Source organism: Eulemur rufifrons, chromosome 16 (genome assembly GCF_041146395.1).
Source record: "Eulemur rufifrons isolate Redbay chromosome 16, OSU_ERuf_1, whole genome shotgun sequence".
Classification (NCBI taxonomy): Eukaryota; Metazoa; Chordata; class Mammalia; order Primates; family Lemuridae; genus Eulemur; species Eulemur rufifrons.
This window is the reverse complement of record NC_090998.1, coordinates 81,242,191-81,265,228: the sequence shown is the minus strand read 5'-3', so window position 1 is coordinate 81,265,228 and position 23,038 is coordinate 81,242,191. Positions and strand designations below refer to the sequence as shown.

The following is a 23,038-nucleotide window of genomic DNA, read 5'->3' as shown; positions in this document are numbered from 1 at the left end:
CATGTGATTTTAGCAATGTACTCAATTAAGAATGTGCAGTAAATTAATTGTTGAAGCTGGGTGATGGGAACATGGGGGCTCTTTATACTACTTTCTATTTTGTGTATGTTTGAAAATTTACACAGTAAGAGATAAACAAAAAATAAGAACATAAACATCAGAAGAAACAGAATTAAAAGTATCCTTTAGGGGAGCAAGACCGAGGTAAAGGGAGGACTTGCACAGGGGACAATTACTTTTCCCATTAAGCTTTAGTACCTTCTGATGTTTTAAACACACACAATTATCAGAGAAAATCACTAATCATCAGAGAAATGCAAATTAAGACCACAACATGATATCATCTTACGCCAGTCAGAAGAACCATAAAAAAGTCCAACAATAACAGATGTTGGCAAGGATACAGAGAAAAAGAATACTTATACCCATTGTTGGTGGCAGTATAAATTAGTACAACCTCTATGGAAAATAGTACGGAGATTTCTCAAAGAACTAAAAACAGAACTATCATTTGATCCAGCAATCCCAAAAGAAAAGAAATCACTATATCAAAAAGACACCTGCACTCATATGTTTATCGCAGCACTGTTCACAATAGCAAAGATTTGGAACCAACCTAAGTGTCCATCAATGGATGAACAGTATATGTGTGTGTATGTAGACACACACATATACACACAATGGAATACTACTCAGCCATAAAAAAGAATGAAATCATGTCTTTTGTAGCCACGTGGATGAAACTAGAGGCCATTATCTTAAGTGAAACAACTCAGACACAAAAAGTCAAATACCACATGTATTCACCGGTAAGTGGAAGCTAAATAATGTGTACACATGAAGTGCAGAATAATAGGCACTGGAGACTTGGCGGGGGGGGGGGGGGTGGCGAGAAGAAGGGAGGGGAGAGAGGGATGAGAATTTATTTAACTGGTACAATATATATTTTTTAGGTAATGGTTACACTAAAAACCCAAACTTCACCACATCACAATATATCTATGTAACAAAATTGCACTCTGCACCCTTAAATTTATGCAAATAAAAAATACATGCATATATTACTGTCATAAATATAAAGGGGAAAAAAAAAGGCACATCAAGTTAAAGTCAACTCCACCAAAAATCATCATGGACACACATGTTTTTAATGTCCTCGAATAACACCTACTGTAACCGAATCATTGCCTTCACTTCACTTAGGCAAAAAATATTTAACACAGATTATAAAAAGTACGTGTCTGTGTACACCCATAAAGTATAATTTGTCTACATCTCAAACTGACTTTAAGCCCAAAATATTTAAAAAACAACAAAAAAACAAACAGCTTCTAGAAAACAAATCTCCTGGAGACTGCCTGATCCTTCTTTGGTCATTACTAAGTTCATTCAATCTTAAAGTCAAATACTTTCCATACATTTAAAGTCAGTGTAAGATTTGAAAACAGAAAATATCTAAATATTTTATTATGGTTGCTTATAAAACATACTTGGTAAGCGACTGGGCTTTCTGCTGTAAGAAAGTATCCCTGTGTATTTTAATGGCTTGAAGACTTTTTCTGTCTAGAAGTTTGGCAGCTGCTGGTATTTTCTGGATCAGAAAATTATCAGGAAACCAAATAATATTAGCAGTTAGAGTGATGGCTGGTACCTGAAAAAAACGAGGAAAAATTAAATGAAGGCTAAATAAACAATAAGGTGCATAATAGTTCTGTAATACACATGGAAGATAATTCATTTAAAAAAATCACAAGAAAAATACTCATTAATATATGAGGAGACAAATACCTTACTGTGACAGAGTCTAAGGCATTTCTATATCTGGTGTTAAGCATGAAAATTTTATTCTGCCTAAATATTAAACAACATACACACACAGCACACACTCTCGCGAATTTTTACATGAATAAAAATATGCAACAAGCAAACAAAAACTTGAAATGTCATGTCCTTTACTTTCACTCTGTACTAGTGTAAAAAAACAACAACAAAAAAGAACACTAAAGATGGCTGGGTTCTTGTGTGCTCATATACCACTTGACACTACACGCAAACTAAATTTTCAATTTTTGAAATCAGGTACCACATCATAGAAATAGCAAAGATGTAGAAAAAACTTATTTTATATTTTTTCTACTTCAGTAACGAAAATGAGTGGCAAAAAGAGGAGAAAAAAAACAGAAAAAATGAAGAGGAAAAAAGTGGTACTAGCATTAATGGAAAGTTAATGTACAGGAAAAAATGTGAACACCACATACCAATATGATGTGGAATTAAGGAGCATTTTCATTTACTATGTTACTTATTTCTGGAATGCTTGAATTTAAAAAATGAACACTATTATTATTTTTGTAAACAGGAATAAAATGCTTTTAAAATACGAGTTTTATCAAAACTCTTTTTAATCTACTCAAATTGAAAAAGTTCTAAGTTCTTACCTTCTTACAAATGTCCAATAAAGACTTATAAAATTTTTTATCAACAGTTCGAAAGATTTGAAAGTGCAATACAAAGAGTCCACAAATTCCAACATATTTGTCTCTCTGGTCAATTTCAGAAGGTTCTCCTTATAAAACAGTAACATGACAGAAAAGCAGAACAAATATACTTAAATTATGCTTTTAAGGAAATGAAAACCTTATAAACAAAAACCAAAAAAAATGCAAATTTACATTACCAAGTTTGGCTTCTACATTTGTAAAAATTGAGCGAATACTATGTGCAAATTCCTCTGCAAAAGTGCTGTTTTTTGACACAGATACTCCTCCATTGAGAGAATCAAACTGTTGTTCTATACAAGCCTAGACAGGAAACATTTAAATAGAAATTTAGATTCTCAATAACAAACCACTGAACATTTCTAATATAGTGTATGATAAACTTCTTTTTTTTTTTTTTTTGGAGACAGTATCTCGCTCTGTTGCCCAGGCTAGAGTGCTGTGGCGTCAGCCTAGCTCACAGCAACTTCAAACTCCTGGGCTCAAGCAATCCTTCTGCCTCAGCCTCTCGAGTAGCTGGGACTACAGGCATGCGCCACCATGCCCAGCTAATTTTTTCCTATATATTTTTTTAGTTGTCCAGCTAATTTCTTTCTGTTTTTAGTAGAGATGGGGTCTCGCTGTTGCTCAGGCTGGTCTTGAACTCCTGACCTCGAGCTATCCTCCCGCCTCGGCCTCCCAGAGTGCTAGGATTACAGGCGTGAGCCACCGCGCCCAGCCTATATTAAACATTTTAATTTTACTAAAACTGAAGCTCAGGTTCTTACCTTAGTCTATCCAGTATCTAAATCCTTTTGAATGGAAAATGCGTATGTACTTACATATTTGAGTACCAGTTACGTGAAAGTAATAAAAGTGAACCCCAAATCTATAATCTTGTATGAAGAGATACATACAATGGATGTTCATATAATTATAGAAATATATCTGATAAAGCTTTGGAAGGATGTTTTTATTTTACTTTGCACTTTTATGTTTTCCATCTACGATTACCTTCCTAGCACTTTATTATAGCATGTGTGGAAATATCTCCCGGAAAAACAACCAAGAACAAAAATTTTCTTCTGAATCTAATGAACTACCAGTTAAACGGATGTACAACTGACCTTTGAACAACACAGGGATTACGAATGTCACCCACCACTCAGTTGAAAATGTGTGTATAATTTGACTCCCCCAAAACTTAACTACTAATAGCCTAGTGTGTAGTGCTGACCAGAACTCTTACCAATAACAAAGTCGATTAACACATGGACTAGTATCTATATATATTTTATGCATTCATGACATACCTTTTTCTGAAGTTTTTTGAGATTTCTAGGCTACACGATTCATCTGCAAGTTTTATCAAGTTGTTACAAATCTCCAAAAAATTTCCAATATAGTTACTGGAAAAAACTCTGCATATAAGTGAACCCATAGAGTTCAAACCCATGTTGTTCAAGGGTCAACTGTAAACAAGAGTTGGGATCAATCTGTTAAAGCTGTCATCATGTAAAATATAAACTAAAGGTAATCATATGAAGCAGATTTTAAATGGAATACAATGTAATTTCTAGTGGAAGCTACCCAAAGTAGTGCAGTATAACAGAACTTTCTGTGATAATGGAAATATTCTACACATCTGTGCACTCTAATATGATGGCTAGCTATCAACTTACGTGTGGTTATTAAGCACCTGAAATATGGCTATTGTGACTAAGAAAGAATTCTATTTTAATTAATTTACATAGCCACATGGTTAGGAGCTATCATACTGGACTGTGCAGACCCAAATTATATTCCCTAAGCCTAGAAGAACAAAGACTTTTTAAAGGTAGCCTTACAAACCTAAATCTATAGGTTAACAACAAACACAATACAGGCATAACTCAGAGATACTGCAAGTTCAGTTCCAGACCACCATAATAAAGTGAGTCACACAAATTTTTTAGTTTCCCAGGGCACATAAAAGTTATGTTAACACTTATAATATGGTCTATTTTAAATGTGCAACAGCATTATGTCTTTAAAATGAACATTAATTAAAAAGTACTTTATTGCTAAAAAATGCTAACAATTTTTAGCTGAGCCTTCAGCAAGTCGTGATCTTTTTGCTGGTGGAGGGTTTTGTCTCCATGTTGATGGCTGCAGACTGATCAGGGTGGTGTGGTTGCTAAAGGCTGGGATGGATGTGGCAATTTCTTAAAATAAGACCAAAAAAAGTTTGCCACATCAATTGACTCTTCTTTTCCCAAAAGATTTCTCTGGTGGTATGCAATGCTCTTTGATGGCATTTTACCCCAGTATAATTTCTTTCAAAATTGGAGTCAATCCTCTCAAACCCTACCACTGCTTTTCAAACACGTTTCTCTTGTCATTTCAATAATGTTTACAGCATCTTCACCAGGAGTATACTACATCTTCAGAAACAACTTTCTTTGTTCATCCATAAGCAGCAACTCAAGAAACCACTTTCTTTGATGATTCATAAACAGCAACTCTTCATTTGTTCAAGTTTTAACTGAGATTATAGAAATTTAATCACAACTTCAGGCTCCACTTCTAATTCTAATTCTCTTGTTATTTCCACCACATCTGCAGTTAACTTCCTCCACTGTAAGCCCTTCAAGATCATCCATAAGGGCTGGAATCAACTTCTTCCAAACTCCTGTTAATGGAGATATCCTGACCTCTTCCCATGAATCACAAGTGTTCTTCATGGCATCTAGAATGGTGAATCCTTCCAGAAGGTTTTCAATTTATTTTGCCCAGATCCATCAGAGAAATTATTTGTTATGACAGCTATTACCTTATGAAATGTGTTTCTTAAATAAGACTTGAAAGTTGAAATGTCTCCTCAATCCAAGGGCTGCAGAGTGGATGTTGTGTTTGCAGGCATGAGAAAAACCATAATATTCTTTATATCTCCAGCATAGCTCTTGGGTGACCAGGTGCATTGTCATAACAGTAATATTTTGAAAGGAATTTTTCTTGTGAGCAGGTCTCAATAGTGAGCTTAACATATTCAGTAAACAATGCTGTGAATTCATGTGCTGTCATCCATGCTTTGTTGTTCCATTTATAGAGCACAGGCAGAGTAGATTTAGCATAATTCTTAAGAGCCCTAGGATTTTCAGAATAGTAAATAAGCACTGGTTTCAACTTAAAATTCACCAGCTACATTAACCCCTAACAAGAGAGTCAGCCTGTCCTTTGAAGCCAAGCATCGGCTTCTCCTCTCTAGCTCTGAAAGTCCTAGATGGCATCTTCTTCTGATAGAAGGCTGTTTTACCTACACTGGAAATCTCGTTTAGTGTAACCATCTTCATCAATGAGCTTAACTATTAATAGATCATCCTGGATAACTTGCGGCAGCTTCTACATCAGCACTTGCTGCTTTACCTTGCAGTTTTATGTTATAGAGATAGCTTCTTTCCTTAAACCTCATGGATCAGTTTGTGCTAGCTTCCAACTTTTCTTCTGTAGTTTTCTCACCTCTCTCAGCCTTTAGAATTAAAGACAGGGCTTTGCTCTGTATTAGGCTTTGGCTTAAGTGAATGTTGTAGCTGTTTGATCTCCTATCCGATTTTCTAAAATTTTCTACCTATCAGCAATAAGGCTGTTTTGCTTCCTTATCATTTGTGTGTTCATCTTTTAATTACCTCCCAAATGTTGCCTTTACATTCACGCCTTGGCTAACTGTTTGGTGCAAGAGTCCTAGCTTTTAGCCTATCTCAGTTTTCAACATACCTTCCTCGCTAAGTTTAATCAACTGTAACATCTTCTGATTGAAAGTGATCGATGTAAAATCCTTCCTTTCACTTGAACACTTAGAGGCCACTGTAGGGTTATTAATTGGTCTAATTTCAATATTGTTGTGTCTCAGGGAATAGGGAGGCCCGAGGAAAGAGAGAGATGGGTGAATGGACAGTTGGTGGGGCAGGCAGAACACATACAACATGCATTAAGTTTGCCATCTTATATGTGTGCAATTCATGGCACCTCAAAACAATTACAATAGTATCATCAAAGATCACTGATCACAGATCACCCTAACAGACATAATAATAATGAAAAAGTTTGAAATATTGTTGAGAATTACCGAAATGTGACACAGAGACACGAAATGCACACATGCTATTGGAAAAATGGCACTGATTAGACTTGCCCAATGCAGGGTTGCCACAAAACTTCAATTTGTAAAAAACACAATTATCTGGGAAGCACAATAAAGCAAAGCATAATAAAATGCGGTATGCTTGTACTTAACACAATTATTTAGATCTTAGATCTTAATCCTTAGTTTTATCCTCTTACATAATTAAAAAATTTCTCTCTACCAGCCTGAGCAAGAGCGAGACCCCATCTCTACTAAAAATAGAAAGAATTATATGGACAGCTAAAAATATATATAGAAAAAATTAGCCGGGCATGGTGGTGCATGCCTGTAGTCCCAGCTACTCGGGAGGCTGAGACAGGAGGATCACTTGAGCCCAGGAGTTTGAGGTTGCTGTGAGCTAGGCTGATGCCACGGCACTCACTCTAGCCCGGGCAACAGAGTGAGACTCTGTCTCAAAAAAAAAAAAAAAAAAAAAAAAAAAAATTTCTCTCTAAATACAACGAGTACACTATTAATTTTGTTTGCTTCTAGATATTGAAATAATTATACTTTAGTACACTAACAATCATTTTAAATCAAGGTACTTTTTAAAGAAAAACATTCAACAGTGTTCTATGAAAGCATCCTATTATAATTCTGAGCTTTGTCACCCCTAATATATGCCCAACCATTACAGCCTGATAGAACCCTACTTACCTGGAATATCATTCCATCAAGTAACTGCCCTTCCAACTTCAGCAAGAACTTTTCGAATGGCTTTAGTTTTTCTTCCTGAATTCCAAATTTTGAAGGATTATGATGGACAGATTTCAGTAACCTTATGGATGATTAAGAGAGAGCTCTTAAATCTACTTAATTCTTAAATTAAAAATTTTCCTAGAAATCAAAATTTTATATTTATAATTCTTGTTGGCTTTACACATTTGAAAATTTGAGAATAATCCTCTAATATAATTAATTTTATTTTTTATGCCATCTTAAATTCAGATGCCTAGTGTTCTGTACTTAGCAGACACTTGGTGCATACTTATAAATTGAATAAATAAAATGCCTTATCTTAAAAAAATTTTGGAGTATGTAATAAAATAAAACCAAGCTCAGGAAAAAAACTGTCACTTGAATAGAACCCAAGGGGGAAAAAAATCTGAGTTCTAAGGTAGGCCAATTAACATTCAATTCTACTTTAAGAATCAGGATGCCTTATATGGGTGTATCATACTCTCCAACAAACCCATCTGAAATTAAAGGATGGTCACTGTCTTCATAAAAACATTTGACATGAGCACCTTCTAAATACCAATCTCCAGGTCTTTTAAAAGATCTGCATTATTTATTTGTTTACTTTTTATTAATATTAATACACTAACTATACAAAGTAACAGAACATTTAAAAATAGTTTAATTGGTATACCTTTTGTACATAGTCCAGTGGTCTTTCAGTGTGATATGATTATCAATAATCTCATCCAGGGTGAGCAAAACTGTTAGCAGTTCTCCCAAGTGCTCATACATAGTCTGTCAAAAAACCTTTAATGATTATCATTTAGTCACTAGTTAGAAGTTAAGTCTCATGTGGATTTGTAAAGTAAAATACATTTGGGCTAATTAGAGAATTAGTTAAAGCAGTGGGTATATCCGTTTATTAAACTACAGGTTTGATCCTCAGATGAGACTACTAGTCTTAAATAAAGAATACTTTGCCCAATATTTCATTCTTAATTGCAAAGCTGCAGATTTGTTTCACTGCCCAAAGGGACCATTTAGAGAATTCGCATTGGGCCACTACCGGAAAAAACTAAGAGTTACACTTACAGTGGGTCAATAATGCCTCAACTTCACAAATAAAAGAGAACAAATGCAAAAAAAAAAAAAAAAAAAATCTTTTAGGAGTCTTGCTATAATTGTTGTACTCTCCAATCATACAAACTCCAAAGTAAAATACAGTAAAAATAAGTTTTACAGTTATTAAAATTACAGTGAAATTACTTTTACCTGAAAATGAACTCCAGTTGTCTCTATAATTTTGGGTGCAATTCTGTAATGAAATAATGCCCATGTCAAAAACATTTTCCTTTTTTGTCACTGTTCATTTTTATTTCAAAGAATATACTTAGGATCAGAAACTCCTGGAATTTTAATATGTATTTATCTTTATTAAGGTTTCACTCACTAAAATTTGAGATCCAAGGAATTACTACCACATTCCACTTTCCTAAGAAGAGAACTATCTTGTACATAATAGAATCTGAGCTACTTTTGCCTATATCCCACTCGTAAGTAGAAATATGACAATAAGTGGTCCATAAATAACCTTACCCATTAAACCTAAAAGATCTACCATGGGATGAAATAGAGCAATAAAATAGTAATATTGATATTCATAGCTTTCCAAACTATTAAAACTTCTCAATTACCAACCAGAATCTTTGTTATCCTACCTAAACTAGCCTTTCGGAACTAGTCCTCTCTTTAGTCAGGTTTATTTCTGAGTTCTCATTGCTACTGAAAAATAATGCATACCACTGGGATTATACTAAAGTCATAAGCCACATAAAAATTCAATTCTACTTCCTAATCAATTTACTGAACAATTTTAAATAGCACTTGTATACCAAAGCACATATAGATATACCATAAGATAGAATACGTATTTTAAAATTACATGTCATCCTTCTAGGGCAGGAATGGGATGACAGGGAGTCTTACACACCAGGTACTTCAGGGGGCGGGGGAACTGCTCTCATTCTCTCCTGCCATGAGGAGAGCTTCAGTGAAAAGACAGAACATAAAATAAATATCTAGCTGAGGGTAAAAACAGGAGCATGAGAAACAATTAACACAGTCCTCTAGTTTATCAAGAGAGTTAAGATGCAGCATGGTATAAGAATAATGAATGGACTGGTGATCAAAAGAACAGTGCTGAAACTGCTAAGGAATCTTGGCAAATAATTCCGCTGGAATTATCTCTTTCTCATCATTAATAATCCCTAGTCATATACCTAAACTAAGTTTTTATAAGCATATAGTAATAAATGTGGAAAAATTTTTTAATGTAAAGAATTAATCAAATGTGAGGTATTATTCTGTGGTAAGAATAGCAAGGGCTCTATGAAAAGTTGACCAATTTTCTTGATTTAGGGTAGTGGTCCAACAGCCGGGCAGTACCACGTCCTCAGAAGTATGAACACCAATTCCAGGCGGCTCCCTTTCCAGCCTCCCAGTTTCTGGCAACCTCAATCTTTTCCCTTTTGTTCCTTCGATGTAGAGGTGGTATCTGCTTCCTCTGGACTACCTCACTGTTTTCTTTGTCCTTTCAATCCTCCAACTCCTATATAACCAATTCTCTATATTAAAGCTCTTCTTTTTAAATACATTTTATTGTGTATTTTTAGGGTCATTAGAATTACAAAATTTTTTCAATGTAGATTCCGTAGCTCCATCCCTCAAGATTTTGTATTTTAAGAAAAGTCTCATGTGATGAGTCAGAGAACCATTAAAGAGGAAAGGAATAATGATTGAGAAAATGGTATGTATACAAATTTCATATTAGCCTTTTTCTATATGGTCAAACTTCTTCAAGATTTTTCTGTCAACATTCTCCTTCAGACAAATAATGAGTTCATTCACCATGGCAGATACAATATTAACTCATGTAATACACATATCAGGTAGTATTTGAAACATCATGAGTGCTCAAAGAATGCTGAATGAATGAATGAATGAGTGAACAAAAAGCTATTTCAGGTAATTAGTTAATTTTAGAAAAACATTTCCTGCATCTCTATTAGAAAAGCAAAAATATTTCTAAATTCATTACTTGTTACTGATATAGAGGGCAGCCAACTGATGGACTACATTCATCACCACTTCATAGCACCTCGTAACAAAACAAGACAGTTCCTGAAATGACAAATTGAATATATGTTACAAAGTTGCTTTTAACGTCACCACTTTTGACTAAATTTTATGGTAACAACTCTAACAAAAACAAAATAGTTTTCCGCCAAGGTAAAATTTCCAGTTGATCAGCAGCCAAACAACTTCAAGCATCCCTTAAGCAATCAATACTTCACTCACCTCCTGCATCCCAGGGTCACGGCTATCTCTTTGCTCCCACTGCATTTCATTCCTACTTCTATGTCAAGTCTAATGTTTTAGTTACTTCACATAGCTCTGAAATGACAGGGGCTGTCTCATTCTTTCTTTGAATACCCACAGTCTAGCATGGTGGCTAACACTCAGCAGCGCCTCAATAAATTTCTGCCCTATTAAGTGAATAAATGAATGAACATGTGAATGAATGAAGAAGCTCAAAAGCTGCCAGTTTAGAAATTATGACGATGAGAGGAAAGGATTTCCAGAAGTCGCTCTAAAATAACTTTAAATATGTATCACCTGTAATCATACCTATAAGCAGGCTTGGCACACAGCAAGCAAAATATCAATTATAGTAGGGACATGTTTGTCATTAAATAATAATTAACTCACATCTACCACGTATGTCCCAGAACTTCTGAAAATTTGTTTTCTCTCAACTTTTAAACTTACAGAAATAGTTTGTATCTAATGTATTTAAAATCTAATTAAATCTACTACTATTCTAAATTTTAAGCTCTATGAGGGCAGGAATTTCTGTTACTTTACTGTACTTCTGTATTCCTAGCACCAAGAAGAGTTTCTAGCATATACTAGGCTCACAAACATATTTGTTGGATTTTTTTTTTTTTTTAGAGACAGGCTTTCACTCTGTTGCCCAGGCTAGAGTACAGTGGCACAATTACAGCTCACTGAAGCCTTGAACTCACAGACTCAAGCAATTCTCCTGCCTCAGCCTCCCCAGTAGGTAGGACTACAGGCATATGTCACCATGACTGGCTAATTTTTAAATTTTTTTTTTGTAGAGATGGGGGTCTCGCTAAGTTGCCCAGGCTGCCCAGGCTCGAACTCCTGGCCCTAAGCAATCCAAAGTGTGGGGATTATAGGCATAAGCTACTGCAACTGGCAACATTTGTTGAACGTTTAAAAACATAATTTTTATGCAGCTATGAGATCCAAAAACAAAAGTTTTTGAAAATGAAAATACATAACTTTAGTTTTACTTAAACATCTCTAGGTTTACATTTCTTGTTAAACTTCTAAAAGTTTAATAGAAGCAAAGAACAGAAAATGCAGGACAAATAGAAAGCACAAAGTAAAAAGGCAGAAACAATCCCAGGTATATAAACAGACTATATAAGATATACACAGAAATAGAATTAACCAACTGAAACTGACTGTCAGATTATATAAAAAAGCAAAATGCAGATATATATAGATTTAAATAAGCAATGGAAAAATAAACAATGGAAAAGTTGAAACAATGGAAAAAGATGAATCAAGAAAATGTTAACTAAAACAGAGCTAGGGTAGCATTATTACCATCAGACAAAATAGACTTTATTAGCATTACTGTAGAGAATTACTATATATGCAACACATATTTACATAATTATATATATAATGAGTACGATCAAAGCTTAAGAGGGTCACCACATAATGATAAAAGATTCAATTTATTAGGAATGACTAACAATTCTAAACTTGTATGCACTGAATAAAGTATCTTCAATATACAAAATTTACACATTTACTGGGACCCTACAAACTACATTTTTAGATACCTTGCTGGACAGCAAGCCAGCAGCAGCCAGGCAGTGCCACCTCCTCAGGAGTATGAGCACCAATTTCATGGGTTTTTTTCCCCAAGCTCCCAGATTCTGGCAATCCCAATCTTTTCCCTTTTGTTCCTTGGATGTAGAGGTGCTATCTGCTGCCTCTGGACTATCTCACTGTTCTTTTTGTCCTTTCAGCCCTCCAAATCCTGTATAAACAATTCTCTATATTAAATCCCCTCTTTTTCTTAATCTAAATAAATTCTATTGTCTATATTTAAGGTATACAACATGTTATAGGATATGGAGAGATAATAAAAAGGTTACTATAGTGAAACAAATTAACATGGTACCCTGTTCATTTTTGTGGGAAAAGCAACTAAAATCTACTCATTTAGCATGAATTCCCATATATGGTACCATTTTATTATCTGTAGTTCTCATGTTGTACATTAGATCTCTAGATTAATTCACCCTAAAAATCTGCTACATCTTTTGAAATACCCTGTGTGATTTGTTTTCTAGACAGGACCCTGAATAACACATACCATATAATCAACAAAATCAGTTAGGTCAAGTAGACAAAAAAAAAAAAAAAAGTAGTAAAGATACAAAAGATTGGAACAATATCTTAGCATGCCTGATTTGATGAAATATATCAAATCTTGTACCCAACAATCAGAAGGGAGATGGGACTATGGGTATTTTTCCCTTATCTCCAATGTATGCTCTTTTTACATTGTATATGCATTGTTTTTATAAAGGAGAGGGGAAGAAAGAAGTTATTTCATTCTTTTTATAAAAGTAAACCAGGAGACCTGGAATTGCTAAAACTTTGCAGGGAAGGAAAGCTTATCTAAATTGAAACATGCTGTTAGAAGCATCAAGTGCTGCTGCTTTTAACATTTTCACAGTTGCTCATGTAACAGCTTAATCTCCTCCATTAACAACTTCTCCTAAAATAATTTATCTTTTCCCATTGGGTGCAAAGTTTAAATTCTTTTAAAAGTCCTGGTGACAAATTGTCCAGAAATGAAAATACACAAAGAAACTTATTTTGGCAACTCAGTCCCTTAAAAATGCCTGGAAATCTTTCAGGAGTTATGATCTCCTAAACTGTAACATAACACTAATTAAGTGTCTTACTCTCAGATGATACATCTTTGGTATTTGAAGATTTCAGAACTTTTTAAATTATGTGTAACTGACTCAAACTTTTCAAAGAAAAACCTCAGTAGAAAGTAAAAATCAGTTACCTGTAAGAACGAAATAAATCTCCCCATTTGAATTTGGCAATCGCCTTCCACCATGCTGGAATCTGTAGCTTTAAAAGGCAACATAAAAAATCATATTTGAATTTCTTAATTTAAACTCAACACCAAAAACAGAAAAAAAAGTGATTCTTTTCATTAGGACATCTTTTAATCTGCATAGTACTGAAAACATGTAATTTTACACTGAAGATAAAAATGAAAATCATTAATCGTATAATTAAAATCATCTGCTTCACTATTTAATGAATTCAAGGAAAATTTTCATCTACCTTCAGTACTTTGTAACTTATAAAAATATCACAAATCAATTTTAGAGAATTTGCTGCTGCTTCATCACTCAGGTTTTTTTCACCTGTTTGCCAAACAAACCAACAAAACATTTGAAAATTTTCCACACTAATACATTATATAATCATGGTAGTCCTAAAATTGTCTATTAACTTTTTGTTCATTTCAATCTCAAAAAAGACATCAACACAATTTTGAATTTTAAAACTTACCTCCTTCTCCATAAAACAAGAGACCATTGTAAAATTTGGTTTCAGCCTGTTGTAAAAAAAAAAAAAAAAAAAAAAAATTAAAATAATTTTGAAGGTTATTTTGTTTTCAAATTCCTAGGCTCTCTTAGTTGTCTGTATTTAATAATCAGAAGACTATATCATTTATACACAAACTCATTTAAGTTCAAAAACTGCTTACAGGCAAATTCAATTTATCTTTAGAGTAACAAAAATAGTACTGATAACAAAGCTGTATCTCGATTTCTTTAGTCTTTGTCTTATCGGAACACTCTCATTGTCCCACATCCTCCAATTAGTTCATGAGATAAACAGCAACTAGGTAGTACCAAAAAGGGAGAGGTAAAAAAATGAAGTTTACCAACTTCTACCAGAATTATAATGGCTCTTGCATAAGGAAATACAAAACTAAATGCAAATTAAAAATTAAACCTTTTTTAAAAAATCAGTTTTATCTTTATAACCAGTATATATGGTAGATAACACAGATTTCAGAGGTTTGCACACCTAGATTCAAACTGTTAAAACCAGTAACATGTTAGGCAAGTGACATCCTATTTAAACCTCGGTTTCCTTATCTATTCCTCACCTACCTCCCTGGGTTGTGTTATAAGGATTCAGTGCACGGTATTAGGCACACAGTAAGCACTCAATGAATGGTAGTCATTAGTATTACCACTACTTTAAATAAATGATTAATTCAACATGTAATAAATATTTACTGCACACTATACATATATAAGCATATATTTACTTCTAAATGATGTTTTTAAAGTTTTAAGCAAACAATACAAATAATTACCTCGTATTTTAATTTCTTGATTTCACAACAAAGTGCAGCATAAACAGTGATGACTTTGTTTAAGACCTAGTTTCATGAGTAAAAACATAAAGAGTAAATTATAACAGATAACTTAAGCAATTTTAAAAATATATTTTTAAGTTTAGAATTCCATACCTTGTTTTCAGTCTTTATGAGTTCCAAAAGGGAAGATTGTTCATAAGGCAAAAGCTACAGGAACAAAGGAAAAGAACATTTCTTTTTAATTAGAAAGATCACTGAAATTTTAAATACACAAAATGAGACTAGCTTTCATCTACTTTGTGCATACTCAGCACTAGTACCAACTATTTTGTTCAAAACAATCTCATTAGACAATATATAAGGAAAAGTACACAAGCTCAAAAAGAAATGGCCCAACATGACCACAATCATGTTGCAATGACTCTGGTTGCTCACCACAACCTAAGGTGGCTGAATATGAGTACAATGCAAGAATGAAAGATAATAAGGTAATACCAGTATTATGAAACTCCCTTAGTTATGACCATGGGCAAATACCTCTCATCATTTTGGATTTGCTATGCAGGCACAAATTTAATAAGGTATTTTAAAAAGGGTCAAATAAGTTATCATAAAGAATGAAACAAGACAGAAAAGAGAAAATATCTTTTTTTGTATAAACCCATGGCTCAGAAATCCTTAAAATACAGTGTGCAATTCACTTATCTTCTAAGGGCAGCTCAATTTCTACCTCTTTCTGACCATCATCTACAAGTGAGCTCTGACCTCCCTTTTGGTTATATACTAACAATTAAGTATTTAAGGTAGGTAAGTTATATATACCTTTTCTCATTAGGTTGTAATTTTAGTTTACAGAGATTTCTGTCTGAGTTTGTGATTTTCCCAAAATACTAAGCAAAGAACCTTGTATAGTAGAAACACAATAAAATAACTGCCCAATAATGGAACTAAAACGAGGTTCCAAAGAAAGCAATTGGGGAGGGGGGAGATTCCATACAATGATAAGATTTTAAATATTAGATCTTCTGTAGGGGAAGATAAAAGCTAAGAGATGATTTCACCTTTTATAAAATCTGAGACTTGAGACAAACAGATTTTTTTGATGATATAGCTAGAAGAGGTCTTAAAAGCCCAAGAGCAAGTCTTAAAAAAATAAAAAAGTACTGCTTCATGGCAAGTGAGAAATATATGAAACTCATTACCTTCAAAGTTAGTACACACTGAAAATGGGAATTTCCTAGTGGAGGTCCTATAACTTACATATTGTGATTCTCATAAGCATTAAAAAACAAAAAGAGACAATGACAAATGGGCAGAAATTTTTTAAGGTAAGATTAAGCCTATCCAGCCTGCAAGAAAGAAGAGTAAAAGGAAAATACTTTTGGTTTACAAATATGTAAAACATTAGTGAGGCAGTTTGAGTAGTGGGTATAGACAAAGGCTCTAAAACCAAACTGCCTGATACTGATTTGCCATTTAACTAAATGCGTCACTTATTTGAATAAGCTGCTTTTCTATGCCTTAGTTTCTCACTTGCGAATGAAGATGATATTTTATCTACCTTATAGGATTTCTGTAGGAATTAAAGTCAATACCTGTCCTACAATGCATAATGAAAAGATAACCAAATTTAAAAATGGGCAAAGGATGTGAATAGACATTTCTCCAGACACACAAATGGGCAATAAGCAAATGAAAAGATACTCAACATCATTAGCCATCAGACAAATGCAAATCAAAACCACAATGAGATCACATCCACTAGGCAGATAAGAAGTATTGGCAAGAATGCAGAGAAACTGGAACCCTCATACAGTGTTAGTAAGAATGTAAAATGGTACAGCCACATTGGAAAACAGTCTGGAAGTTCCTCAAAAAGTTAAACATAGTTACCATACGACTCTGCAACTCCACTCCTAGGTGGGTGGGTTTGTGTATCTCCAAACATGTACACAAAAACTTGTACACACAAACTTGTACACAAATGCTCACAGCAGTATTCGTAATAGCCCAAAAGTGGAAAAACCCACGTCTATCAACTGATGAATGGATAAATAAAATGTGGTATATCCATTCAATGGAATTTATTCAATAAAAAGAAATAAAGTACATTCATGACAACATGGATAAGCCTTGAAAATATGCTATGTGAAAGAAGCCAGCCACAAAGGATCATGTATTGCATGATTCTATTTATATGAAATGTACAAAAGAGACAAATCCATAGAGATAGAAAACATACTGACAGCCTAGGGCTGGTGGGTGACGGTGTGGCATGGCAATGGGGGAGGGGTATTGACTACTAATGGGTATGGGATTCTTTGCAGTGGTGAAAATATTCTAAAATTGACTGTGGTGATGGTTACACAATTCTATGAATATACTTTTAAAAACTACTGAAGTATACAATTTAAATGGGGGAATTCTATGACGTGAAATATATCTCAAGAAAGCTGTTATAAAAATGTCTGTGACTAAGGACATTTTCTAGAACGTAGTAAGTGCTCAATAAATATTCATTATTACTTAAGTGGTAAAAGACTAGTTTCAAAGATAAAACAAGACGGAACTAGCTCAAAATGGAACACAGTAAGAGTGACCTTATTTTATACATTAAAAATTGGTCCCACATTAAGATTCCCCAAATAGCATGAGTAAACTTTTTGGTAATGATGAAAATATTCTACATCTTGATTGGGACAAGAGCTACATGTGTTTGGCAAAAGTCATTGAACCATATTCTTAAAACCTGTGTATTTCACCATATGTAAAATAACCTCAATAAGAAACAAATAAAACTTGAATATTCTATCCAACCCGCTTCATTTTCTTGACGAAAAACAAAGGCTAGCTCAAAGAGGTGCATTCTGCACCATTCCTTGACACTAAAGGCTTTGTGTTCGCGTCATTCTTAAAAAAAAAAAAAAAAAAAATTTAGTTTTTCTTTTAATTTTAAAAACACCAGCATGGCTAAGAGAAAAGAAAATCAACAATTTTCCAAGTTTCTTTTCATTCTTAGATTTCAAATAAAAATATATTTCCCATTTAAAAAATGATGTTTTCAAGATACAGTATGTCCTGAAAATATACAGATTTAAAAATAAAATAAAATCAAACCTTTAATGCTATAGGATCAAGATTGAAATCCCAAACATCTCCAATTGAGTCATCCAGCGCATCCTCAATTCTTCTCAACTGAGATGTATACTCCTCAAGAAATTTCCCATAATTCTTAAGTTGAACTTCAGCATGAATTTCTAAGTTTAAATGTTAAAAGAGTATGTGATAAGTAATGAATTACAGGACATTTACTTCGAATAACCTCAGAGGCAAAGCATTGTTAATCATTACTTTACAATGTCTGAACTTCTTGAAAATAAACTTCCAAAGTTAAACAATAATTCAGCTTTCAATCTTCTCCATAAACATAAAATAATTTTAAAAGCACTAGATGTTACCATATGCAAAGATATCATCTTAATATGAAAAAGTCACTGGTCCATACACCCCATAATCAAGGGCTTTTAACCAATCTGAATGATACCTTAGATAACTGAATGTCCTGATTCTATGTTTTAGTTATAAACAACTCTAGCAAAAAGAAACATCCATGACCTGAAGCAGGCGCAAAAGTCTGTGTCACAGAAGCAATATTTAAAAGTGTAATTTTTGGCTCGGAAGGTTGCTCATGCCCATAATCTCAGCAATCGGGGAGGCCAAGGCAGGAGGATCACTTGAGGCCAGGAGTTCAAGACCAGACTGGGCAACATAGTGAGACTCATCTCTCCACAAAAAATAAATTAAAAAAAAATTAGCCAGGTGTGGTAGTGTGTGTGCCTGTAGTCTCAGCAACTTGGGAGGCTGAGGCAGGAGGACTGCTTGAGCCCAGGAGTTCAAGGCTGCAGCAAGCTATGATGGTACCACTGCACTCTAGCCTGGGTGACAGCACGAGGCCCTGTCTCTAAAATTTTTTTAAAGTGTAATTTTTAATTCTATACACACTAAATGAATATTTAAATACACATAAATATCTTTAAAATGGAGGTTTTAGACTTGCTTCAGTATAATGAATATTAGGCCTGTATTGTCTAAAATTTAACCAAAATATTTTGTTGAATTATTTAACTGGCATAATTGAGTAGGAAACGTCAATAAAGAACACTGGTTGAATACAGAATATTGTGATGATATTTACAGAATTTACACATTAACAGACGACTTTAAGGAGTCACTGGATTTAAAAAAAAATGCCTATTTTCTAATATTAATGAAAGTAAATATTTCACTTTACTCACAAAAATTCATTACTTATTCCCAAAGGTAGCAAATTCAACTCGCAGTTTCTTCTATTGATGTGAATAACTTCATTCAATCTCTGCCTTCTAAAAAAGGTAAAAATTTTCTCTCCTCAAATTAGCAATTTGAAGCAAGATAAAGTGTATTCTGACTCATGCTGTATTAAAGACCTAGCTCCCTGTTAGCCCTCATTCTGCAACTACATAATGCTCAGGTGTATCAATTTAGTTCATTAAGGTTCCTATCTCATTATAGCATTAATCTAGGCAATTTTGGAAAACAATTAGTCTAGATACGCTTCACAGTCCAAAAATTAATGAATGCAAGAACAGTGTGTCTGTTAAAAAAAAAAATTAACAAAAACCAGGAGCAGAGAAAAGCAGTGTTCTTTTCCCTACAGCTTACATATTAAAACTGCATAGATTCTCAGAACCCCAAGTAGATGGCTTATTCTCAATTACGTGAGAAATGACCAGTTAAAGCTGCATTTGACCAGAAAACGAGTTCTTAAAGACAATGCTAGAAAAACATGTCAATAAATTAGTCTGTTTAGGGATTCACGAGGAAGGAGGCAACCAAAAACCTGTAATAACATTAAAAGTTCCTTGCTGAAAGCCAAGCTCCATGGTGCATACTTGTAACCTCAGCTTTCAAGGATTGCTTGAGCCCAGGACTTCAAGGCCAGCCTAAGCAACAAAGCAAAACTCTATCTCAAAAAAATAAAAACTTACAAGTTCCTTGCTGATAAGATAATTGATAGTTGCAAAATTATTAACAGTAAAAGTTAAAATAGATTTGAGATAAGCACTATGGGGTGATTCTTCAACAGTAAAATTTGAAAACCCTATTTACGTGCTTATATTGATATTTTCCAACAGACTGCATTCCTTGTCTTGTCTTTGCATCCCTAAAACCTAGCACAGCCACTGGCGTGTAGAAAATGCCTGTTGAGTGAATCAGATCATTCCATTCTAAACTGAACCATTTTCAAACCCAATAACATATGTTCATTTCAATTTTTCAAAGATAATAAAGGATCTTTGTCCATAAAACTTCATACATGACAAGGTATAGTTCACTTTATAACAGTAAATACAGAATCCTCTCTACAAAAAGTAAAGGTTTTGTCATTACTTCCAAGATTAATTTTTATGCTGCATAACAAGAGCTACTATCTCACGGAATGTTTTGTAAAAAAAAAAAAAAGTGCACAGTATCCTGACATAACTGATTCTCCTTTGAGAGGCTAACAAAACCTAATTATATCTACGTTTGTAAAACCAAGCAAAATTAGTCCAGAATTTTTTAAAAATGACATTCCACTCTTGGGAAAACTCTGCAGAAAAAAAAATTCACAAATAGCATGTCCCCTTATATCTTGCATCACTTATACAGATTAATATCACCAAAGATTAAAAACAGATTGTCTACTTCTATTAATTCCAAGTAAAGTTTTACTCAAATAACTAGCTTAGCGTCCACATTTTGTTGAAAGAAACTGAATTTGTTACTTTTTGTGGTTGGACTTGTAAGTTAGAATCAGACAATTTGATTTTATGAAGCGAAATTTGAAGCTCACTAGCTTGTAATTTTTTTAAACCTTTGTAGCTGCAATGGAAACTACAGGACATCACTGAAAAATACCACTTCACGTAAATAAAAGGCCTGGAAGGGGATAAAATGAGGTTCACGTGTTCGAAGAGTTCTTTTCTCGCTACCTACTACGGTTATAAGAATGTGATTTAAAAAAAAAAAAAAAAAGGCAACCAAACTTCCAAAAGTTGGTTTGGGAGGAAAAGAAGAAAAACAGGAAACTGAAACAGGAACCCAGACATCAGCCTCTTCTAGAACTGAACGCTCTGAGAATCTGGCGAAAACCCCAAGAGGCCAGAGACAGGAGCAGCCTGGGCTCCCCGGAGCTGCTGGGCCTCCCCGGGCGCGCCCCGCCAGCGCCCCCGAGCAGCAGAAAGCGGACGCCACTCCCCTCGGGGCATCTCGGGCTTCCCGGGAGAGTCACCACCTCGTACGTCCAGCCCTCACCGGGCCAGCTTGACCCGCCATTGCCGGGACCCCAACCCCGAAAGTAACGCTGGAGAACACGTCTCTCTCACACCCTAAGGGGTACGAAGTGTCCCGAACAAGACCGCTGCGTGGCCGTCCCTCCCGCAGAAGCGCTGCCGGGTCTGAGGCGGGCCGGGGAGCGTCCACCCGCAGCCCTCTCCCTGACGCTCCCTTACTCTGCGAGCCGTCGTCAACGCGGTCAAACTCCCAGTCGGGGGACAGAGTCTCCACCGCCATCACCCCGGCGCCTCCCACAGACACAGTCCCAACCAGCCAGTGCAGCGACGGCAGCCTCACCCAGCGGATGCCGCCGCACGTGACTTCCGGCCCCGGCCCCGCCCTTGCTCGCGAGGGCCAGCCGGGCTCGTTGCCCCTGAGGCCGCGGGGGCCGCTGGGAAAGCGAGTCCTCGGCGGTGGCCGACCGCTGCCGCCACGGTCCTCGCGGCGGCGGTCCCCGCGGACATTCTCCCACCTAGCTTGCGCTTCGCCGCGGTTCACTGCTCTTCTCATGCCACATCGGCGCCTTCAGTTTCTTCCTGCTGTCTGGAGGCGATTTTTAATACTTGAGGGAGATGCTCCCTCAGTCTAACCTAAAAAGGGCAGAACTGATGGGGTGGGGGCTTAACAGGAAGGCATGGTCCTCGAGGACGACGCTGTCCAGACGCTTCTTCCAAGAAACCGGCATTGCCAGTTCCCTCCGTGTTGCCACCATTGGAGCGCTCCCCTGCCTGCCGCTCCCCTTCACGTCCCGTGCGGATTGTTTTTGAGCAAAGACAGCTGTGCAACAGGAGTTACTTTGCGAACAGCCTAACAGAGGATCTTACTACTCCCCTTACCTTGCACCCACCCGCTCTCCACCGGGTCCTTTAAAAAGGCGCAGCGGGAGGAAGCAGCGCGTAGTGAAATGCTCCCACCTGCTTGCCTCTTGCCCGGCTTTTCCGAAAGTAGGGATCGATGTAAAATTCTGCATATATGCAGATTTTTGCACAGGAATGCATGTTCATTGCAATGTGGCTTTTAATAAGTACTACTAGGAAACGATCTAAATGTCCGTCAAAAGGGAATAATTACATGAGGCTCAATATATCCATGCCTATTAGGTTACTAGCGAGGTGCTAAAAGAAATGAAATAGATTTATAATAGGAAAAACCGACAGGAGGCAGTTGCAGAATAATGTGTATTTGTGGTTACATTAATATTTTTAAGCTATATAAACATGTATATGAGCATATATGTAAATGCATAGGAAGAAAAATCACATTAAACAGGACAGTGGTTACCTGGGAAAGAGTGTGTGTTGGTGAGTAGTGTAGAGGATATTAGAAAAGGCATAAAGGCCTGGGTGAAGGGACTGTGACAAAGGCGGATATCAGACAGTCCTGCAAACAGGACTTGGGATATGATCGTTATCAGCTGGCTGCATACAGCAGGCTTTGGAATGTATGGAAGCCTGACTGGTGTCGGATCCCTGCCCTTTATGACCTTAAGGAAAAACAAGGAAATAACAAAATAGTTATAAGTTTCATGTATGTCACTAAACTTGTTTGAAACCATATGCTTACTATATGACACCAAAGATTTTATCTATATGTTCTTTACTGTAAACACATATACCTTTCCCTATAATAAATATGAAGCTTTGGAGAGGTTCGAGAGCTCTTTGAAACGAAAAGAGTCTCTCTTCCTCCTTCAGCCTGAGATTGTGGTCTGGAGCATTTTTCGTTGTGTGGTGACACTGATAGAGATGCTGGGCGATCTCTACAAGTAGAAGGTGGATTTTCAAGTTTTGGTGTGTCTAGTTGTGTGTTTTGAATCTTTAACAATGAGAATTT

At 35.5% G+C, this 23,038-nt stretch overlaps 1 protein-coding gene across 2 annotated transcripts in view; it reads right to left on the bottom strand.

Moving 5' to 3' along the window:
- The window catches only part of WASHC4 (WASH complex subunit 4), a 58,784-nt gene extending 37,280 nt beyond the window's left edge, over positions 1-21,504 (bottom strand). For both annotated transcript variants that reach the window (XM_069491667.1, XM_069491668.1), the window contains exons 1-13: positions 21,382-21,504; positions 17,966-18,105; positions 15,002-15,055; positions 14,846-14,911; positions 14,026-14,071; positions 13,508-13,575; positions 10,418-10,500; positions 8,593-8,635; positions 8,012-8,115; positions 7,297-7,417; positions 2,678-2,801; positions 2,439-2,566; positions 1,491-1,651 (exon numbers count right to left, since the gene is read on the bottom strand). In XM_069491667.1, coding sequence (XP_069347768.1) covers positions 1,491-1,651; positions 2,439-2,566; positions 2,678-2,801; positions 7,297-7,417; positions 8,012-8,115; positions 8,593-8,635; positions 10,418-10,500; positions 13,508-13,575; positions 14,026-14,071; positions 14,846-14,911; positions 15,002-15,055; positions 17,966-18,105; positions 21,382-21,442 — 1,199 coding nt within the window. In that variant the 5' untranslated portion in view covers positions 21,443-21,504. The remainder of the gene's footprint in view (positions 1-1,490; positions 1,652-2,438; positions 2,567-2,677; positions 2,802-7,296; positions 7,418-8,011; positions 8,116-8,592; positions 8,636-10,417; positions 10,501-13,507; positions 13,576-14,025; positions 14,072-14,845; positions 14,912-15,001; positions 15,056-17,965; positions 18,106-21,381) is intronic.
- Positions 21,505-23,038: the final 1,534 nt, after the last annotated feature.